Source organism: Bos indicus, chromosome 10 (assembly GCF_029378745.1).
Source record: "Bos indicus isolate NIAB-ARS_2022 breed Sahiwal x Tharparkar chromosome 10, NIAB-ARS_B.indTharparkar_mat_pri_1.0, whole genome shotgun sequence".
Classification (NCBI taxonomy): Eukaryota; Metazoa; Chordata; class Mammalia; order Artiodactyla; family Bovidae; genus Bos; species Bos indicus.
This window is the reverse complement of record NC_091769.1, coordinates 60,156,747-60,177,793: the sequence shown is the minus strand read 5'-3', so window position 1 is coordinate 60,177,793 and position 21,047 is coordinate 60,156,747. Positions and strand designations below refer to the sequence as shown.

Sequence of the window (21,047 nt, the reverse complement as noted above, 5' to 3'; positions counted from 1 at the left end):
AGATCGACAGATGGATAGTAAACAGATAAGGAGGAGGGAAGGAGGGAGAGGAAGAGGAAGGGAGGAAAGAAGGAAGAGGGGGGATGTCATTGCACTGGGTAGTTAAGAGGTGATGTCAAACTTCTGAGAAGGAATTCCGTCTTGAAGATTAGAAGCAGAAGCCTGACCATTATAGACTGAAAAGAGAAACCAAGATAAGGATCAAAAACTAACCTGAAAAATTAAGTTGTGATGGAAAGAAGAAAAATTGGGTGGCAAAATCAGTGGAGATCAGAATATGAACAATATCTTTAAGGAAACAAAGATGATCATAGAGTTGCAGGCTGAAGAAAGAAGTCAGTGATGAAGAAGAAAGTGAAGTTACAAGCAAGCGAGAAGGGAGTGAGTAAGGAAGGGCAATGGATGGGAACAGGTAGAACCTTTGGCATTGAAAAGGAACAAGAGCAATTTTAATCTGAAGCAGAAAACAGACTGAGTAAAATCGTAGCTTGGGGATGAAGAAGGAAAATGGGGGAAAGGGTAAGGTGATGGTGCTGGACACAGAACAGGCACTTGTTTCTTTAGTTCTACTCACTGCTACCGAGTTGAGGCTAAGCTGAGGATGACACAAGTTCAAAAAGTTAATACATATCACAACTCTCAGCACGTAACTAGAGTGACATCATCCTTGAGAAGTTTCCATATAACCACAGTATTATCAAAAGATCGAAAATACTCTCAGCCACCAACCATACCTATGACAGACATCCTTTTTCGGAAATTGTTAAAATCCAAAAAGGCAAGCAATTGATAAGTAACTAGTGTTCCCAATTCTTCTATTGTTATTGTCTCTGGGGTCCGAGACTTAAAGATGAACCCCAAATTTTTTGCAGCAGTCACTAGAGCGCCTTCATCAGGTGACTGAACTTGGTAAATCAGCTGTCCTAAAAGGAAAAGAAACAAGTGGATTAAATAACAAAAAGAAACAGATTATTAATATGACGATAGTAACATTCACAGAATAACCAACATCAATTTCAACTCATTCTATAAGACCCACCCCAAGTGTCGGCTCTAGAAATTAGACTTTTTCCACTCACTAACCAGCTGACCAGGCACCAGTCCTATGGAACTTTCAGGACACCATACATAACACCATGCATAAGAGCCCTGTCAGCTTACAGGAAAAAACTCATTCCTGAGCCTGCCTCCCTCCTATGTGGAAAGTTTCTTAGGTCAGAGACCGCACCTTTGTATTTTCAGTGACTAGAAACAGCCAAGAAAGTTTCACAAACTAAAACACTTAATATAAATTAACTCACATAATCCTCATGGCACTGAGGGAGGGATTATTAAAATTATTACAGGCATATCTCAGATACATTGCAGATTTGGTTCCAGACCACTGCAAAAAAGCAAATATTGCAATAAAGCGATTCACGTGAATTTTTTGGTTCCTCAGTGCATATAAAAATTACATTTACATTATACTGTTGTCTGTTATGTGTGCAATAGCATTATGTATAAGAATATACATACTTAATTAAAAAATACTTTATTGTGAAAAAAATGTTAATAATCTGAGTCTTAGGTGATTCATAATATTTTGGCAATAGTAACATCAAAAAATCACTGATCACAGATCACCATGAGAAATACATGTGTTTGTCACTAGTCATGTCTGACTCTTTGTGACCCCATGCACTGTAGCCTGCCAAGTTTCTCTGTTCACGGGATTGTCCAGGCAAGAATACTGGAGTGAGTTGCCATTTTTTCTCCAGGGGATCTTCCCCACTCGAGGATCGATCTTGGGTTTCCTGCATTGCAGGCAGATTCTTTACCAGCTGAGCCATCAGGTGAAAAAGTTTGAAATATTAAAAGAATTACAAAAATGTCACATAGTGACACAAAGTGAGCAAATGCTGTTAGAAAAATGGTGCCAATAAACTTGCTCGATGCAGGGTTGGCACAAATCTTCAATTTGTAGAAAACACAATATATGTGAAGTGGAATAAAGTGAAGCACAACAAAATGAGGTATGCCTGTATTTCCACTTTATACTGGTAAAACGTACGAAAATGTTATGCGACTTTTGCAAGATAACACACCAGAGTGATGATGCAGACATCCCAAATTCCTCTTCAGTCTGCTACTAGGGATCTTTTTATGAAAATACATCAAAGAAATCCCTTGAAATATAAGGAATCAAACCAAGATATTAATGACTGGTACCTGATATTGTGTATGTGCTGGAGTGGGAGTAAGAGGAGAGAAGAGAGGAAAAGAATGAAGTGCGGGGAAAAAAATAAAAATACACTTAAAACCCAGCATGAATAAAGTAAGCTCTTCTATATAAAAGTATCTTTGTATGTAAAAATAAATTAGAAAAAATTAGGCAGAGCTAGATCCATATTTACTGACTTATAATAATGTCCAAGATAAATTGTTAAGAAAACTGGTTGCATATTAATCTATGTACTAGAATTTTTTTTGTTAAAAAAAAACTACTTACATATCTATCCATATATATGTGCGTATATGTATAAGCAAGTAGAAAGTGTGAAATCATGTACACCAAATGTTAACATTAGTTACCTCTCTGCTGCTGCTGCTGCTAAGTCACTTCAGTCATGTCTGACTCTGTGTGACCCCATAGACGGCAGCCCACCAGGCTACCCCGTCCCTGGGATTCTCCAGGCAAGAACACTGGAGTGGGTTGCCATTTCCTTCTCCAATGCATGAAAGTGAAAAGTGAAAGTGAAGTCACTCAGTTGTGTCCGACTCTTCGCTACCCCATGGACTGCAGCCTACCAGGCTCCTCCGTCCATGGGATTCTCCAGGCAAGAGTACTGGAGTGGGTTGCCATTGCTTCTCCGAGTTACTTCTCTAGAGATTGAATTAAAGTTCATGGAAGAAATTACTATCTTTGCCTTTATAAATCTTTATGTTGTATGGCTTCATTTGCTACAATAGGCGTAAATTAATTTTTGAAATTAAAAAAAATTGAAGCAATTACTTCATCTATTATGAAATGACATGGTAACTTCCACTTCTGGAAACATGGTGGACTAGGTTCCAGGATCAATCTCCTCTGTTAGAACCAGCTATAGATTCTATAAATAAAAAGCATTTAAATATTTTTGCATGTACTCAGGACTGGCAAGAAAGCAGCAGTTGCTCAGGTCAAAGACTGAGGGAAAAAAAATACGGTTGGAATAAAGGATGCGCATTTTTGAAACTAACTGGTTTCCAGTATCTCAGGGCTTTGGTTAGAAAAGACATAGGCCAGGGAAAGAAGTCTAATAGGAGATCATTTCTTAAAACTGAGCACCCTCACTCCTCAAAAGGATGTTCTCTCAGTATGAAGGTAAACTGGAAAACAGTACCCATTTTAAGAATACCTATAAGGAAAACTGTCTATTTATAAGAGAAAAAAATATGCTGAAAATTTATAACAGAAAACTGACTTTCATGTATATTTGCATCCTAAATTCACAGATCACCCAGATATTGTGAATTTAGATTGAAAATATACATTAGTGAGTGACTAAGTGAAAGTCACTCAGTCATGTTTGACTCTTTGCAACCCCATGGACTACACAGTCCATGGAATTCTCCAGGCTAGATACTGGAGTGGGTAGCCTTCCCCTACTCCAGAGGATCTTTCCAACCCAGGGATTGAACCCAAGTCTCCCGCATTGCAGGTGGATTCTTTACCAGCTGAACCACAAGGGAAGCCCAAATAGTGTCTAAAGGAAATGCAAATCCTTTCTTGGAGAAACCAGTCTTAGCCTCAGAACCTGAAAAATTTCTACAAATGAAGTCCCAAATAAAATGGCCAAGATATAATTAGAACCAACAGAAAGAACAGAGAGAATAATATCCCTAAAAACTTTAGATATTGAAGTGATCAGAAATACTACAAACACTTAATGGATTTCAAAAAATAAAAGAGATAAAATTAACCAGATTTGAAAAAAGAATTAAAGACTTAATAGAAGTCAAAAACAGCAGATTAAATACTACTAGAAAGAATTTGTGTACAGGGGGAAAAATGGAGAAAATTCCAGAATATATCTGAGAGAGACAAAGAAAGGAAAAAAATCAAAGAATTATTAAAAGACATAGAGAATAAAGTGAGAATGTTACACACTAAAGATCCATTACAAAGAGAAAATGAGTCAGAGTCCATATTTGAAGAAATAATATGGCTAAGGAAATTCCAGAAGTGATAAAAGACAACATTCTATGGACTCAAGAATCTCAATGAATTCTAAGCAATACAAATATTTTAAAAATTCACACCTACACTAAGAATATGAAAGAAGAAGAAATCTCAAGTCTATGCCTTGACCAGTAACACTGAAGAAGCTGAAGTTGAACAGTTCTATGACGACCTACAAGACCTTCTAGAACTAACACCCAAAAAAGATGTCCTTTTCATTATAGGGGACTGCAATGCAAAAGTAGTAAGTCAAGAAACACCTGGAGTAACAGGCAAATTTGGCCTTGGAGTACAGAATGAAGCAGGGCAAAGGCTAATAGAGTTTTGCCAAGAGAACACACTGGTCATAGCAAACATCCTCTTCCAATAACACAAGAAGAGACTCTACACATGGACATCACCAGATAGTCAACACCAAAATCAGCTTGATTATATTCTTTGCAGCCAAAGATGGAGAAGCTCTATACAATCAACAAAAACAAGTCAAAACGAGCAAAAACAAGTCTCAAGTCAGCCTCTTGAGAAACCTGTATGCAGGTCAGGAAGCAACAGTTAGAACTGGACATGGAACAACAGACTGGTTCCAAATAGTACGTCAAGGCTGTATATTGTCACCTGCTTATTTAACTTATATGCAGAGTACATCATGAGAAATGCTGGGTTGGATGAAGCACAAGCTGGAATCAACATTTCCAGGAGAAATATCAATAACCTCAGATATGCAGATGACACCACCCTTATGGCAGAAAGTGAAGAACTAAAGAGCCTCTTGATGAAAGTGAAAGAGGAGAGTGAAAAAGTTGGCTTAAAGCTCAACATTCAGAAAACTAAGATCGTGGCATCCGGTCCCAACACTTCATGGCAGATAGATGGGGACACAGTGGAAACAGTGGCTGACTTTATTTTGGGGGGCTCCAAATCACTGCAGATGGTGAGTGCAACCATGAAATTAAAAGATGCATACTCCTTGGAAGGAAAGTTATGACCAACCTAGACAGCATATTAAAAAGCAGAGACATTCCTTTGTCAACAAAGGTCCATTTAGTAAAGGCTATGGTTTTCCCAGTGGTCATGTATGGATGTGAGAGTTGGGCTATAAAGAAAGCTGAGCGCAGAAGAATTGATGCTTTTGAACTGTGGTGTTGGAGAAGACTCTTGAGAGTCCCTTGGACTGCAAGGAGATCCAACCAGTCCATCCTAAAGGAGATCAGTCCCGAGTGTTCATTGGAAGGACTGATGTTGAAGTTGAAACTCCAGTATTTTGGCCACTTGATGAGAAAAGCTGACTCATTTGAAAAGACCCCCATGCTGGGAAAGATTAAGGGCAGGAGGAGAAGCGGACGACAGAGGATGAGATGGTTGGATGGCATCACCAATTCAATGGACATGGGTTTGGGTGGACTCTGGGAGTTGGTGATGGACAGGGAGGCCTGGCGTGCTGCGGTTCATGGGGTCGCAAAGGGTCGGACACGACTGAGCGACTGAACTTAACTGAACCAGGGAGAAAGGACTGATCACCTTCAAGTCACAACTGAACTAACAGCTGAACATGCAGTAACAGAAATAGCAGTCAAAATATAGTTAAATTTCTTCAGTGTGCTGAGAAAATTGTCACCTTAAACCTTTGCACACAACAAACATCATTCAAGAATACGAATGAGCCAGGGGAAGAGGGATTATGGGAGAGAAGGAATTGAGAGTTTGGGATTAGCAGATGCAAACTATCATATACAGGATAGATAAAAAATTAAGGTCCTACTGTATAGCCCAGGGAACTATATTCAATATACTCTGAAAAGAATATAAAAAAGAATGTATATATATATACACACATATATGTGTGTGTGTGTATATGTATATATAACTGAGTCACTTCACTGTATAGCAGAAATTAAACACAATATTTTAAATTAACTATACTTCAGAAAAAAAAAATTTTTAAGAATGGGATGAAATAAAGTTGTTTTCAAAGCTTTTCAGAGTTTACTACCAGTAGCTTCTGCCTAAAAGAAATTCTAAAGAATACATTTTTGACCAGCAGAAGCTCAGTGATTGGACAGCATTAAAGAGCATAGAAATAAGTAAATATATGAGTAAATCTAAGTAAACTGACTGTAAAAACCATAAAAATAACCTCTTGAGGGACTGAAAAAGAAAATATATAAATCAGGACAGGGTTTATTAGTATTTAAGTGTTTTAATGTCCTTATTTTGTTCACAAAGGCTTAGGCTATGTTGAGTCAATTATGCTAAAAGTTCTAGGCTATTAACTAAGAATACAAATAACAGTATATTATTTTCAAGGCAGTAGAAATAAAATTGAACTAAATCTATAAGACTGGAAGAGGCAGACAAATGATAGGGCAAATATAAAATACAAAGTAAGATGGTAGAAGGACATCTATCAGTAACTACAGTAATTATATATTAAATTGTTGCTGCTGTTGTTTAGTCACTAAATTGTATCTGACTCTTTTGTAACCTCATGGACTGTAGCCCACCAGGCTCCTCTGCTCATGGGATTTCCCAGGCAAGAATGCTGGAGTGGTTTGCCAGTTTTCTTCTCCAAGCCCAGTGATCAAACCTGTGTCTCCTGCATTGGCAGGAGGACTCTTTACCACTGAACCATAGGGAAGTCCATATATTAAATACTTAGAACCTAAACATATTGATCATCAACAATGGGTAATTGGCTAAATGTTCTATTTAAGATTTGGTTTAGTTAACCTAGATATTCTTTTAAATTTCAAAAATTTTGCCATTTATAAGAGATGTGTCTAGAACATTAAAAAAAAAAAGAATGGCAGGAAAGAGTATGGAAAGCTGAACAATGCAAATACTAACAAGAGGGAAACATCAATAACTACATTGGATCAGATAAAATAAACATCTATAACTATACTAACATCAGACAAAATAAACTTTAAGGCAAACGTGTTACTAGAGATAAAAAGAGTAAATATATATTGATAGATGTTTTCATTTAAAAAAAATTTAACTCTAAACTAGTATCTAATAATGTGATCTTAAATATACAAAGCAAACATTAGCAAAACAAAGTAGAATTAATGAACACACAATTACTGTGCATCTAACTACGCTTGTGGCTTCCCTGGTAGCTCAGCTGGTAAAGAATCCGCCTGCAACGCGGGAGACCTGGGTTTGATCCCTGGGTTGGGAAGGTCCCCTGGAGAAGGGAAAAGCTCCCCACTCCAGTATTCTGGCCTGGAGAACTCGCAGAGAGTCGGACATGACCGAGCAACTTTCACTTTCACTATACCACAGTGATTTAAATACATTCTCATTAATCAAGAAATCAAGTACTCAAAAGAATCCAGAGAGGGAGAAGATTAAACAATACCATTAAGACACAGTATCTAGTAGATATATTAAGAACCCCATTTTCAATAACTGGATAATGCACATTTATTTCAAGCACACACAAAACACAGAAACTGAATACATCTCAAGCCATAAAGCAAGCTTCGACAAATTTTAAAGGACTGATTTTAAGGCAATAAGAAAAATTTTCTAAATTTTTTATCTCTTTAATTGACATCTACCTAAATAGAAAAAAACTTGTATTGAAGCCTTTGTACCTTCCACTTCTCTGCTTCTGAAATTCCTGGCAAAGGGAATGAGAAGATCAACTTTCCCAAATGTCTCCATGAAACAAAGAGCACTCACTTAAAATAAAAGCAATACCCTCAGCTATAAATTATAGAGTCATGTAGTTTTAAGTTCATCAGATTTGGGTTCTGTTCTTTATCATAACTAACATTTATGTAAGTAAGGTTTATATTTTCCAGTGCTCTTGAACATACATGGATTTAAGTCATCTATCCTATAATTAGAGCTTTAAAAGGAGGAAAAAAATGTAATTTCCCCTTATTTAGTATTGTAATTCTTCACCGAGAATTTGAAATCTCAAAGGAAAAAACTGAAATAGTTGAAATGATACACACATTTACTTCTCTTCACTTCAAAATGCTTTTATATGGCAGAAGAGATTAGTCCATATCCACGAGAACAGGTACAACTTAGTAGTAATAATACTAAAACGTTAGTAAGAATGTAAAGGTACTAGAACTCTCATATACTGACAGTAGGAATGTAAAATGATACTCCATTTTTGGAAAATAGTTGGGCAGTTTCTTAAACACACCTATGCTATGATCAGGCAATTTCCATTCCTAAGTATTTACGAAAAACAAATTTGTTAACTTTTTTAAAGACGTAAAAATGTTTATGGCAGCTTTACTCATAATAATCCAAAGCTAGAAAATAACCTAAATGTCTGAACAGAGGGCTGGGGAAGAATAAAAGTGGTAAACATATTCATACAGTGAAATGTTACTCAAATTTTAAAAAATGGACTACTGACTGATATGACAACATGGATGAATGACAAAAACATTACATTGTATGAAAGAAGCCAGACACAAAAGAATACATACTGTATGATTCCATTTATATGAAGTATTACTATAAGAACAGGCAAAACTCATCTTTGATGATAAAAATCAGGATAGTGGTTGCTTGGGCAGTGGCTGGTGTTGTGGACTAGAAAGGAACATGAGTAATCTTTCTTGAATGATGGAAAATATTAATACTTTGATCGGGGAGGTGGTTACATGGGTGTATATAATGGTCAAAATTCATTAAACAATACACTTAAGATTTGTGTTTTATTGCATTTAATTATATCACAACAGACAGAATGGACTTTTGGGCACAGTGAGGGAGGGAGAGGGTGGAACGAAGAGAGTAGCATTGAAAATACACATTACCATATGTAGAATTAGATAGCTGGTAAAATTTTGCTATGTGATGCAAGGAGCTCAAATCAGGTGCTCTGTGACAACCTGGAGGGGTGGGAAGGGGTGGGCGAGAGGCTTATAAGGGAGGCAACATATGTTTCCTCATGGCTGATTTGTATTGAGGTATGGTAGAGACCAACACAATATTGTAGGGCAATTATCCTCCAATTAAAAATTGATTTAAATATTAAAATATCACAATATGAAAAAATTGTAGTGATACCATAAAAGAGGAATGAATATTTTCAGTGAACCAGAAACTTGAGAAATGTCTAAAAGATAAAAAGTAGATTTGATAAATGGATAAATAAGAAAGGAGAAAAACACAGTTCAAAGAATTTGAAAAAGAAAATTAATACAGAGTTAAAAGCAATGCCCAAAGTTTCTCCAAATCAGAATCAACAAAAGAGAAGAGCAGAAGTGATCTTAGGGGCACTAGAAATAAAATGAGTTGAAGAATTCCACTCAAGCTTGCCAGGACCACTTCGGCTCCTCCTCCTGCCAACTTCCTTCCAACAACAGGCGACAGTGATATTTGCCTCAAGATGAAACCTTGAAAATGTTCTTTTACACTAAGTACACAATCCACCTAAGGAACCTTTTATGGTTTTCATGCTGGGGCTGGAGACCAAAGCTGAAAACAGCCAGAAATAGCTTTAGAATCCCATACAGATTAGAGAAATTAATTAACAAAAGAAAGAGAGTCCATGACTGTGATACTTTCTTTTAGGCCAGACCTTAAGCACAACTTTCTCTGAAATGAGAGTTCTGACACAGAATCCTAGCACTAGATTTGAAAAAATAAGTTAAGCCCAGGTATCATATGAACTCCAGGAAGCAGGAAACTCCATGCCCAGAAGACGAGCAATATTTTGTGACTCTCCCCAACAATCTTGGGAGACAGGCCGTTATCAGAACCTACATTCACCAAGAGGCAAACTGGGATGCTCAAACACAAATAAGAACAGGCAATAACAAACAATAAAACATTTGAGAACAACATGAAAGTTAGACACAGAACTCTAAAAACAACATTTCATAAAATGAAACAGCAGAGGAAACAAAAGATTTCAAATTAAGAATAATTAATATCCTCAAAGAGATCTAAGAAAATATTAAAATAAAATCAGATAGCTATTTAAATAGAACTTAAAAAATGAAATAAATGAAAGTAGAGATAAAAAAAATTTACTTAAAGGCACTGTGATATCCTCAAATAAAAATGTCATTATTGGCATTAGTATTACAAAGATCAGTTTAAGCATTGTTGTATGCAAATACGGTGTTCAGTCATAAAAAAAAAAGTATCCCTTTTAACTGGTTTATCTAGGCCCTCATCTTTTTACTGTTCCTAATTTTTTTTTTCTTTTAAGTCTCTCCATACTTTTAGAAAACATTCAGTATACAAATAAATACAAAGAAAAGCTAGTAATAGGTAAAGCCCTTGTGCAATGCTGTATTTTGGATTAGAAAATCCTTCCAATTCCAAACATTTCAATGAAAATATACCTATTTAAAAAACGAGACTCAGACACACTTTGCACTTACCTGCACTATTTTCCTCTGACATTACAGTGTGGCAGAGTGCAAGTAACCTAAGGAATTCATGCACTTTGGGATCACCCAGTTCAATGGATTCCATCAAATGGTGGTCAAAAAATTGAAATGTTCTGTCTGCTTGAGGGCTGACTGAGAAACCCACAGTCTCTTTTTTCTGTAGGAGAACAACAACAACAAAACTGTAGACTTCATTCCAACAAAAGTCTTTTAAAATTCAAAAACACTTCCTCTAAGTATTTTTAGAGTTTGTATGACTTTTCAGCCTCCAAAGCCTGGCACTAAAATGGCTTTGTTTCCTCATTACTGTTAAATATCATCTTCTCATTTCAGAGCCATGTAAGCCTTCATTACCAGAGCAATAAACCTTCCAAAAGCATATGGGGAAGAAAAAAATCCAATGGCTATACAAATTCTCAAATATTTACTTCAACTCTAAAATACAAAGAAGCCCTAAAAATTAAAAGTTGATTTCAAAACCTACTTGATGGAAAAACTTGACCTGACTTGAACTCATTTTGGCAGCAATATCTGACCTGGAATAGTATGTGCATAATTATAGACCTTTTAAAGTATCAGTTCAGTTCAGTTCAGTCACTCAGTCATGTCTGACTCTTTGCAACCCCATGAATCGCAGCACGCCAGGCCTCCCTGTCCATCACCAACAGGCCTCCCTGTCCATCACCAACTCCCGGAGTTCACTCAGACTCACTTCCATTGAGTCAGTGATGCCATCCAGCCATCTCATCCTCTGTCGTCCCCTTCTCCTCCTGCCCTCAATCCCTCCCAGCATCAGAGTCTTTTCCAATGAGTTAACTCTTCGCATGAGGTGCCCAAAGTACTGGAGTTTCAGCTTTAGCATCATTCCTTTCAAAGAAATTCCAGGGCTGATCTCCTTCAGAATGGACTGGTTGGATCTCCTTGCAGTCCAAGGGACTCTCAAGAGTCTTCTCCAACACCACAGTTCAAAAGCATCAATACTTTGGCACTCAGCCTTCTTCACAGTCCAACTCTCACATCCATACATGACCACAGGAAAAACCATAGCTTGACTAGACGAACCTTACTTAGCATGAATTAGTATTTCAAGATATAAAAATATTAATGTGTTTGATTACTGAGTACTTCTCTGATCTCACTAAAGTAACTGCAAAATATTATGACAGAATTATGCCAGCCCAGGTTCAATGCATGATACTGGATGCTTGGGGCTGGTGCACTGGGACGACCCAGAGGGATGATATGGGGAGGGAGGAGGGAGGAGGGTTCAGGATGGGGAACACATGTATACCTGTGGCAGATTCATTTCGATATATGGCAAAACCAATACAATATTGTAAAGTTAAAAAATAAAATTAAAAAATTTTAAAAAGACAAAAAAAAAAGAGTTCTGGAGATAGACAAGGGTGATGATAATATGAATGTACTTCATACCATTGAACTGTACACTTTTAAATGGTTATGATGGCCAATTTTATATGGGCACTGTGCCAGAATAAAAAATTAAATTAAAAAAATAAATAAATAAAGTAAAAAAAATATTATGACAGAATTAAAATCAGGATCTTGAGATACTTGTACTCACACATTCACTGCAGCATAATTCACAATAGCCAAAAGGTAGAAACAACATTGGAGAAAACAATGGCACCCCACTCCAGAACTCTTGCCTGGAAAATCCCATGGACAGGGGAGCCTGGTAGGCCGCGGTCCATGGGGTCACTGAGTCGGACACGACTGAGGGACTTCACTTTCATTTTTCACTTTCATGCATTGGAGAAGGAAATGGCAGCCCATTCCAGTGTTCTTGCCTGGAGAATCCCAGGGACAGAGGAGCCTGGTAGGCTGCCGTCTATAGTGTTGCACAGTCAGATGCGACTGAAGCGACTTAGCAGCAGCAGCAGCAGAAACAACATAGGGCTTCCCTAGTGGTTCAGATGATAAAGAATCTGCCTGCAGTGCAGGAGACCTGGGTTTGATCCCTGGGTTGGAAAGATCCCCTGGAGAAGGGAATGGCTACCCACTCCAGTATTCTTGCCTGGAGAATTCCATGGACAGAGGAGCCTGACAGGGTACAGTCCATGGGGGCCACAAAGAGTCAGACATGACTAAGTGACTAACACTTTCACTTCACTTCAGAAACAAAAATAAAACATCCATCAAATGATGAATAAAGAATATGTGTTTTTATATATCTATATATACACACATACACACACACACACACAAAGAATATTATTCAGCCATAAAAAAGGAACCTTGTCTTTATGCTGCAACATGAATGAACCTTGAGGGCATTACATTAAAAGAAATAAATCACTCACAAAAGAATAAATATTGCATAATTCTATTTATATAAGATATCTAACACAGTAAAACTCACAGAAACTGAGTGTAAAACAGTAGTTTCCAAGACTAAAAGAATGGGGAAGTGGGGCATTGCAGTTCAATGAGAAACTACAGTTTCAGATGTACAAGGTGAAAAAGTTCTAGAGATCTGCAGTACACACTGTGCTCATATTAGTTTACTGTCCACTTCAAAATTTGTTGATCACAAAAATGAAAGAAATAGGATTAAAGATAGAACAAAACAGAAGATAATTTTAATATTAAATAAGATCTTTGTTAATTCACTGACTGATGAAAAGCATAAAATGTACTACTAATTTTTGACAGTTTATTACTCGAAGGACTAGACGTGTGATAAGGTCTTTGCAAGAACAACTGATGAGAAAATACTTTTCAAATACACTTTGTCTTGGAGACTGCAAAATAATATTTTAAATATAACACTTAATATATCCAAGTACTTGAGAATACATGCCAGTATACAAGGTAGTCCATTAGCTGTGTTTATTTCAGAATCATAGAGACTTACTTTAATCAAAGATTGTTTTGTTCATGTAAGAAAATTTAAAACCAACTACCCAATAGGAGAAAAAATTGGTCAACTCACTAGTATGAAGTAAAATATACACTGGCCTTAGAATTCCCTAAACCCCCTCCCCCTGACACCTAGGGAAGAAACCATGACTCGTAAAGATTACAGCCTGTCAGACTAGAAAAATAAATAGAAGGAATATAAATTGGAAAAGAAGTAAAACTGTCACTATTTGTAGATGACATGATCTGTACACACAAAGTCCTAAAGATGCTACCAGAAAACTACTGCTGCTGAGTCGCTTCAGTCGTGTCCGACTCTGTGTGACCCCATAGACGGCAGCCCACCAGGCTCCCCCGTCCCTGGGATTCTCTAGACAAGAACACTGGAGTGGGTTGCCATTTCCTTCTCCAATGCATGAAAGTGAAGCGTGAAAGTAAAGTCGCTCAGTTGTGTCTGACTCTTAGTGACCCCATGGACTGCAGCCTACCAGGCTCCTGTGTCCATGGGATTTTCCAGGCAAGAATACTGGAGTGGGGTGCCATTGCCTTCTCCAAGAGAAAACTACTAGAGCTAATCAATGAATTTAGTAATGTCATTCAATGATTAAGTCAACAGATAATTCTGAACTGCTATTTCTCATGAACCCTTCTTGAAACTGGAAGATATATTTCAGCCAAATAAAAGATAACTGGAAAAACAGTGGGAAAGGGAAAAGTAGTTAGTGGTAAGTACTGAATCTTATTACCTGAAGAACTAAATATAAAAGAAACAGATTAGTATTATAAAACAAAATGTATATGCTATATACATTGACTACATAGAAAAACTGCTTAAAAATTAGAAGATCCTGATGTCCTCATTTTAGTATTTGAAGGTCAGAAGATACCATTTAAAAACTCAAATCAACTAAGAGAAATCTATGTACACTTAAGATTAAAATGCATCATTAATAAAAATAGTAGGAAAATATGAGGGAAAGAAAGATAAACATAATAATTTTACCATTTTTCATATTAGGAAATTGATAGATACTCCTTACAAAAAAAGAATTAAGAGTATTACACAAACTCTTGAAAGTATACAGTGCAGAAACAATGAAATATTTTCCCAAATACTGTAAGAGAAGCAAACACATAGTCTGTAGAATCCATATAGAGAATTATTAAAAATTATAAAGTATAATCTAAAATATTTAATAGATCCAATGTAATGGCCCTAACTTGCTTACTAAAAAAATTGCATGTAAAGTAAAAGCCAATCCTATGCTGTACATTCTTAAGAGACATATCTAAAACAAAGTTATTCAGGAATATTGAAAAAAAAATGTGGGCAAATGCAAATCAAAAGTTAACCAGGAGACATAATCTTAATATCAAATAAGGTTGCATCCAAGACAAGGAAAATTAATCAGATAAGAGCACATTCATGATAAAAATATAACTACTATGAACATCAATGCACCTCACAAGAGCATCAATACTCAAAAATGAAGACTTCAGGCTATACAGGAGAGCTAGAGAGAGAGAGAAATTATCAGAACGCTTTATTAACCTCTTTAATCCAAACAAATAACATAGATAAAAAATGAGATAGAAGACCTAAATAATATAATTAACAAGGTAGAATTAAATGACAATACAGCTAATTTTATACCTTGAAGACAGAAAATACATCAACTTTCATTTTAAGGACCCTGGAACACTGACAACAATTGATCATATTAAGGCACAAAGAAAACCTGAATAAATCCCCCAAAGTAGAAATACAAATCTATTCTTTTATTAAAAATATTGTAAGGCAGGAGGGGTCCCAACCTCTTCAAAATGTTTAGTTCTTCTCATGGTTCATTGTGGATATTCAAACTGATATAACAAAAATAAAGATATTACAGGCCAAAATCCATGTAATAAAACTAATACAATATTGTAAAGTTTAAAAATAAAATAAAATTAAAAAAAAAACTAAAGCAGTGTTCAAAGGGAAATTAATAACCAAAAATTCTTGTACAAAAAAGGGAGAGAACAAATTTTTTTTACTTTATTGAAGTACAGTTTTTTTTTAATTGTCACCCTGTTTATTTTTTTAATTTTATTTTATTTTTAAACTTAACAATATTGTATTGGTTTTGCCAAATATTGAAACGAATCCACCACCGGTATACATGTGTTCCCCATCCTGAACCCTCCTCCCTCCTCCCTCCCCATACCATCCCTCTGGGTCGTCCCAGTGCACCAGCCCCAAGCATCCAGTATCGTGCATCGAACCTGGACTGGTGACTCGTTTCATACATGATATTATACATGTTTCAATGTCATTCTCCCAAATCTTCCCACCCTCTCCCTCTCCCACAGAGTCCATAAGACTGATCTATACATCAGTGTCTCTTTTGCTGTCTCGTATACAGGGTTATTGTTACCATCTTTCTAAATTCCGTATATATGCGTTAGTATACTGTATTGGTGTTTTTCTTTCTGACTTACTTCACTCTGTATAATAGGCTCCAGTTTCATCCACCTCATTAGAACTGATTCAAATGTATTCTTTTTAATGGCTGAGTAATACTCCATTGTGTATATGTACCACTGCTTTCTTATCCATTCATCTGCTGATGGGCATCTAGGTTGCTTGCATGTCCTGGCTATTATAAACAGTGCTGCGATGAACATTGGGGTACACATGTCTCTTTCCCTTCTGGTTTCCTCAGTGTGTATGCCCAACAGTGGGATTGCTGGATCATAAGGCAGTTCTATTTCCAGTTTTTTAAGGAATCTCCACACTGTTCTCCATAGTGGCTGTACTAGTTTGCATTCCCACCAACAGTGTAAGAGAGTTCCCTTTTCTCCACACCCTCTCCAGCATTTATTGCTTGTAGATTTTTGGATTGCAGCCATTCTGACTGGCTTGAAATGGTACCTCATAGTGGTTTTGATTTGCATTTCTCTGATAATGAGTGATGTTGAGCATCTTTTCATGTGTTTGTTAGCCATCTGTATGTCTTCTTTGGAGAAATGTCTATTTAGTTCTTTGGCCCATTTTTTGATTGAGTCATTTATTTTTCTGGAGTTGAGCTGTAGGAGTTGCTTGTATATTTTTGAGATTAGTTGAAGTACAGTTGATTTACAATGTTGTGCTTAATTTCTCCTATACATCAAAGTGACTTTTTAAATAGTCTTGTCAAAAATCAAAAACTTTGACTGTGCTAGTGAAAGTAGGAGAAAGCAGACACTCTTGTACATTGCTTGTGACAGGGTAAATTGGTGGACAAATGTATACATATAACTGATTCACTTTGCTGTATAGCAGAAACTAATACAACATTGTAAATCAACTATATTCCAACAAAAATTAATTTAAAAAATAAAAAAATGGATAAAACATGTGTTGGTGAGGGTAGGAGAAAGCAGGCATTCTTATACATTGCTTGTGACAGGGTAAATTAGTACAAATTCTAAAAAGGGCAATTTGGAAATATTGATCAAATTACAAATACACATACATTTTGACTTAGCAATCCCATTTCTAGAAATGGAACTTGTTAAGTATAGGATCCATGTGATATAACATGTATACATGGTTACTTTTGTTGCATTTCCTTTACAAGCAAAATGTTGAAAATATTATGAATGTCCATTCCTACCTCCTTAGATAATTTAAGAAACATCAATATAATAAACTATTATTCACCATAAAAAGAATTAGGGAGCCCTTTTTTTCCCACTGATATAGAAGGATCTTGATCACTGCTAAGGAAGAAAGTTAAGTGCAATAAGTATAGTTCACTACCACCTATGTAAAAAATTGAGAAATATATTTGATTGTATATAATAAATATCTCTAACAGAGGGGGAAAAAAGACAGTGAACTCTGTGATTGGGAAACCTGGATAGGAAGGAAGTTTGAACCATACGAATCTTTTTTTTTTAAGTTACATATTAAGTATATAATCTGGTCATAGTGGAAATTAGGCTTCTAGGAACTCATCATTTTTTTAAAGTATGTACAATTTGAAATTAAAAGTAAGAATGAACTTAATCACCTCCACACCTTAGTCATGTCAGTCTTCTGACCCAGGTCATCATGCACTTCACCTGCCAAAACCAAAACTGAGAATTAAAAATAGATGAAATTGAAACTAGATTTACACATTTAGTTTGAAGAAATATACTTGTTTATTAAAGCACCACTACTAGAGAACATTATGAGTTCAAACTTAAACAGTAACACTAGACATGGCAATTAACACAGAAAGATATTCATTTGCCCAAAACAGAACTAAAATCAGTACACATTAATACAAAATAAGTCATAATTCTGTTTTTCTGTAAATTTTATCATTCTGTTGTTACATTATCTATGATGTTTGCACAAGGCAAGTTTTTGTCTTTCACTTTGTACACACTGTTGGGGAATCCAAAATGGTATGCAAGACAGACCAACTCTCATCAGTGCTATAGTGTGGTGAGTACATCTTTGTCTATATTGGTCTGGGCCAGACACATCTTTAATATCTGTAATGGCAAGGTCAAATTAGCATGTAAACATTAGACAATGTTAGAGCCTTCTGTAGTCAGAGAACATAGCCACCCATGCGCCAAACATTTAAAAGTAACTATTCTTAATATACAGCCAATATGTACTTATTACAAATATATTGGAAAATACAGGGATTTTTAAAACAGAAATGAAAATCTTAAAAAAAAATTTTCATTCCTGTTTTATGGATGACAGAACTGAAGAACAGAATATAAAGTGACATGTGAAAGTCACTCAGTTGCATCCAACTCTGTGCAACCCCATGGACTATACAGCCCATGGAATTCTCCAGGCCAGAATACTGGAGTGGGAAGCCATTCCCTTCTCCAGGGGCACCTCTCAACCCAGGGATCGAGCCCTGATCTCCCACATGATTCAACTAAGACTAAAAAGTCAGCATAGTATATAGTAGTAGTGTTAGTCACTCAGTCGTGTATGACTATTTGTGACGCTGTGGACTGTAGCCCAACAGGCTGCTCTGTTCATGGAATTCTCCAGGCAAGAATACTGTAGTGGGTTGTCATTCCCTTCTTCAGGGGATCTTCCGAACCCAGGGATTGAACTCAAGTCTCCTGCATAAAGGCAGATTCTTTATCCTCCGAGCCACCAGGGAAGCCCATAGTAGGTTTTTAATTCAAATCTCTCTCTTTTCACTATTCAATACAAACATGCATACTAAGTCGCTTCAGTTATGTGCAACCCTTTGGACCACAGCCTGACGGGCTTTTTTGCCCAGGGGGACTCTCCAGACAAGAACCACAGGAGTGGCTTGCCATGCCCTCCTGAAAGGGATTTTCCCAACCCAGGGATCGACATGGCATCTCTTACATCTCCTGCAGGTTCTTTGCCACTAACACCACCTGAGAAGCCCCTCACCATACAAGAGTATGACCCAAAAAAGCACTAATAAAGAGTTACTGGTGGTTTTTCTGGGGCTCAGGTATAAATCTAGAATACAGTGAGGCTGCTATATGGGAGGAATCCCTGAGCTAGTGAATGAACCTCACCCAGCACCTGGAATTTAAATACCAAACTCACCATAGTTATATTCTACTCATTACCCCCTATGCTATAACTCTGATAAATGATAAAAGCAAACAAACTCTCTTTGTGTAAAATGGTGTTCTCAAAGAAAGCCTCTTCATAAGGCTGGTGATGAAGCAAAGAAAAACTCAAGTCTAAGAAAATGATAGATCTGAGAAAGAAAACAGAGCTTTAGGTAAATAAGAATGGACTATAAAAATTTCCCAAGGCCTGGATCTATGGCATAAACAAGACCAACTGTATGGGGGAAAAATGATTCTGGAACAATCTATGAGTTCTTTAGTAAGAATATATTTTACTGACATTATAAATTGGAAAGGCTTTATAAATTAAAGGTCTAAAGGGGTTGTTAAATCTTTCAGTTACTTTCCTGCCTTTTATGAGGGAAATTACAAGCTCTCAAAGATCATGGCATCTGGTCCCATCACTTCATGGGAAATAGATGGGGAAACAATGGAAACAGTGTCAGACTTTATTGTGGGGGGCTCCAAAATCACTGCAGATGGTGATAGCAGCCATGAAATAAAAAGATGCTTACTCCTTGGAAGCAAAGTTATGACCAACCTAGATAGCATACTAAAAAGCAGAGATATTACTTTGCCAACAAAGATCCATCTAGTCAAGGCTATGGTTTTTCCAGTGGTCATGAATATATGTGAGAGTCGGACTGTGAAGAAAGCTGAGCGCAGAATTGGTGCTTTTGAACTGTGGTGCTGGAGAAGACTCTTGCAAGTCCCTTGGACTGCAAGGAGATCCAACCAGTCCATCCTAAAGGAGACCAGTCCTGGGTGTTCATTGGAAGGACTGATGCTGAGGCTGAATACTTTGGCCACCTCATGAGAAGAGTTGACTCATTGGAAAAGACCCTGATGCTGGGAGGGATTGGGGGCAGGAGGAGAAGGGGACGACAGAGGATGAGATGGTTGGATGGCATCACCGACTCAATACACATTAGTTTGGGTGAAATCCAGGAGTTGGTGATGGACAGGGAGGCCTGGCGTGCTGCGATTCATGGGGTCGCAGAGTTGGACACGACTGAGCGACTGAACTGAACTGAACTGAATATCATAGGATTTGTAAATTTGGAGATTTGCAAAGATCTTGGGATATATATATTGTGAAAATCCAGGGACTTTTCTAATAACAGCCCCTGTGACAAACATCAGTTCAGTTCAGCCGCTCAGTCATGTCCGACTCTTTGAGACCCCAAGAATTGCAGCACGCCAGGCCTCCCTGTCCATCACCACCTCCCGGAGTTCACTCAAACTCATGTCCATCAAGTCAGTGATGCCATCCAGCCACCTCATCCTCTGTTGTCCCCTTCTCCTCCTGCCCCTAATCCCTCCCAGCATCAGAGTCTTTTCCAGTGAGTGAACTCTTTGCATCAGGTGGCCAAAGTATTGGAGTTTCAGCTTTAGCATCAGTGACAAACATATTTCAAATAAATCTTGGTCCCAATGTCTTAAAGTTTCCTTAGGATAATTTCCTAGAAGTGATATTGTTTCTATTATATTACCAATAAGTGCCATGGCAAAAGAATACAAAAGGCCTACAAAATTCAAAATGACTCCAATACTCCAACAAAATATTTTTCATTTAAACTGCTCCTGGGTTGTATTTATCAAAAGCGTCTGAAAATAATATCAAAAGAAAAAATTTTAAGAAAATGTTCTATTTTATTTAGCATCTTCATAATATTAATAGTGATGTAAGAAAAATGCACAATGTAACTTAGGCCGTGTGGAAGTCCAGGTTGAATATTATCTGGTCTACTACCAGAGAAAGGTGGGGCAGGTGTGGACAGAAGAGAAGTGAGGAAACCATGGCAACCAGGGGTTATGGGGAGTGGAATAGCAGAGGGAGGTCAAAAGACAGGAGAGCATGAAAATCAACTTATATTTCTCAGTTTTGCTCAGGATCAAATCTTACTTTAAAATATTTGGCAATGTGTGAAGTTTCCCATCAGGAGACAAAGGAAAGGTTTCTCTCTCTCTCTTGGATTTTC

The 21,047-nt window shown here is 36.9% G+C and overlaps 1 protein-coding gene across 6 annotated transcripts in view; it reads right to left on the bottom strand.

Moving 5' to 3' along the window:
- ATP8B4 (ATPase phospholipid transporting 8B4 (putative)) overlaps positions 1–21,047 on the bottom strand; it is a 342,310-nt gene that overhangs the window by 80,694 nt on the left and 240,569 nt on the right. For all 6 annotated transcript variants that reach the window (XM_070797570.1, XM_070797568.1, XM_070797567.1 and 3 more), the window contains 3 exons: positions 17,510–17,553; positions 10,573–10,738; positions 735–923 (listed from right to left, as the gene is read on the bottom strand). In XM_070797570.1, the coding sequence (XP_070653671.1) occupies positions 735–923; positions 10,573–10,738; positions 17,510–17,553 (399 nt within the window). The remainder of the gene's footprint in view (positions 1–734; positions 924–10,572; positions 10,739–17,509; positions 17,554–21,047) is intronic.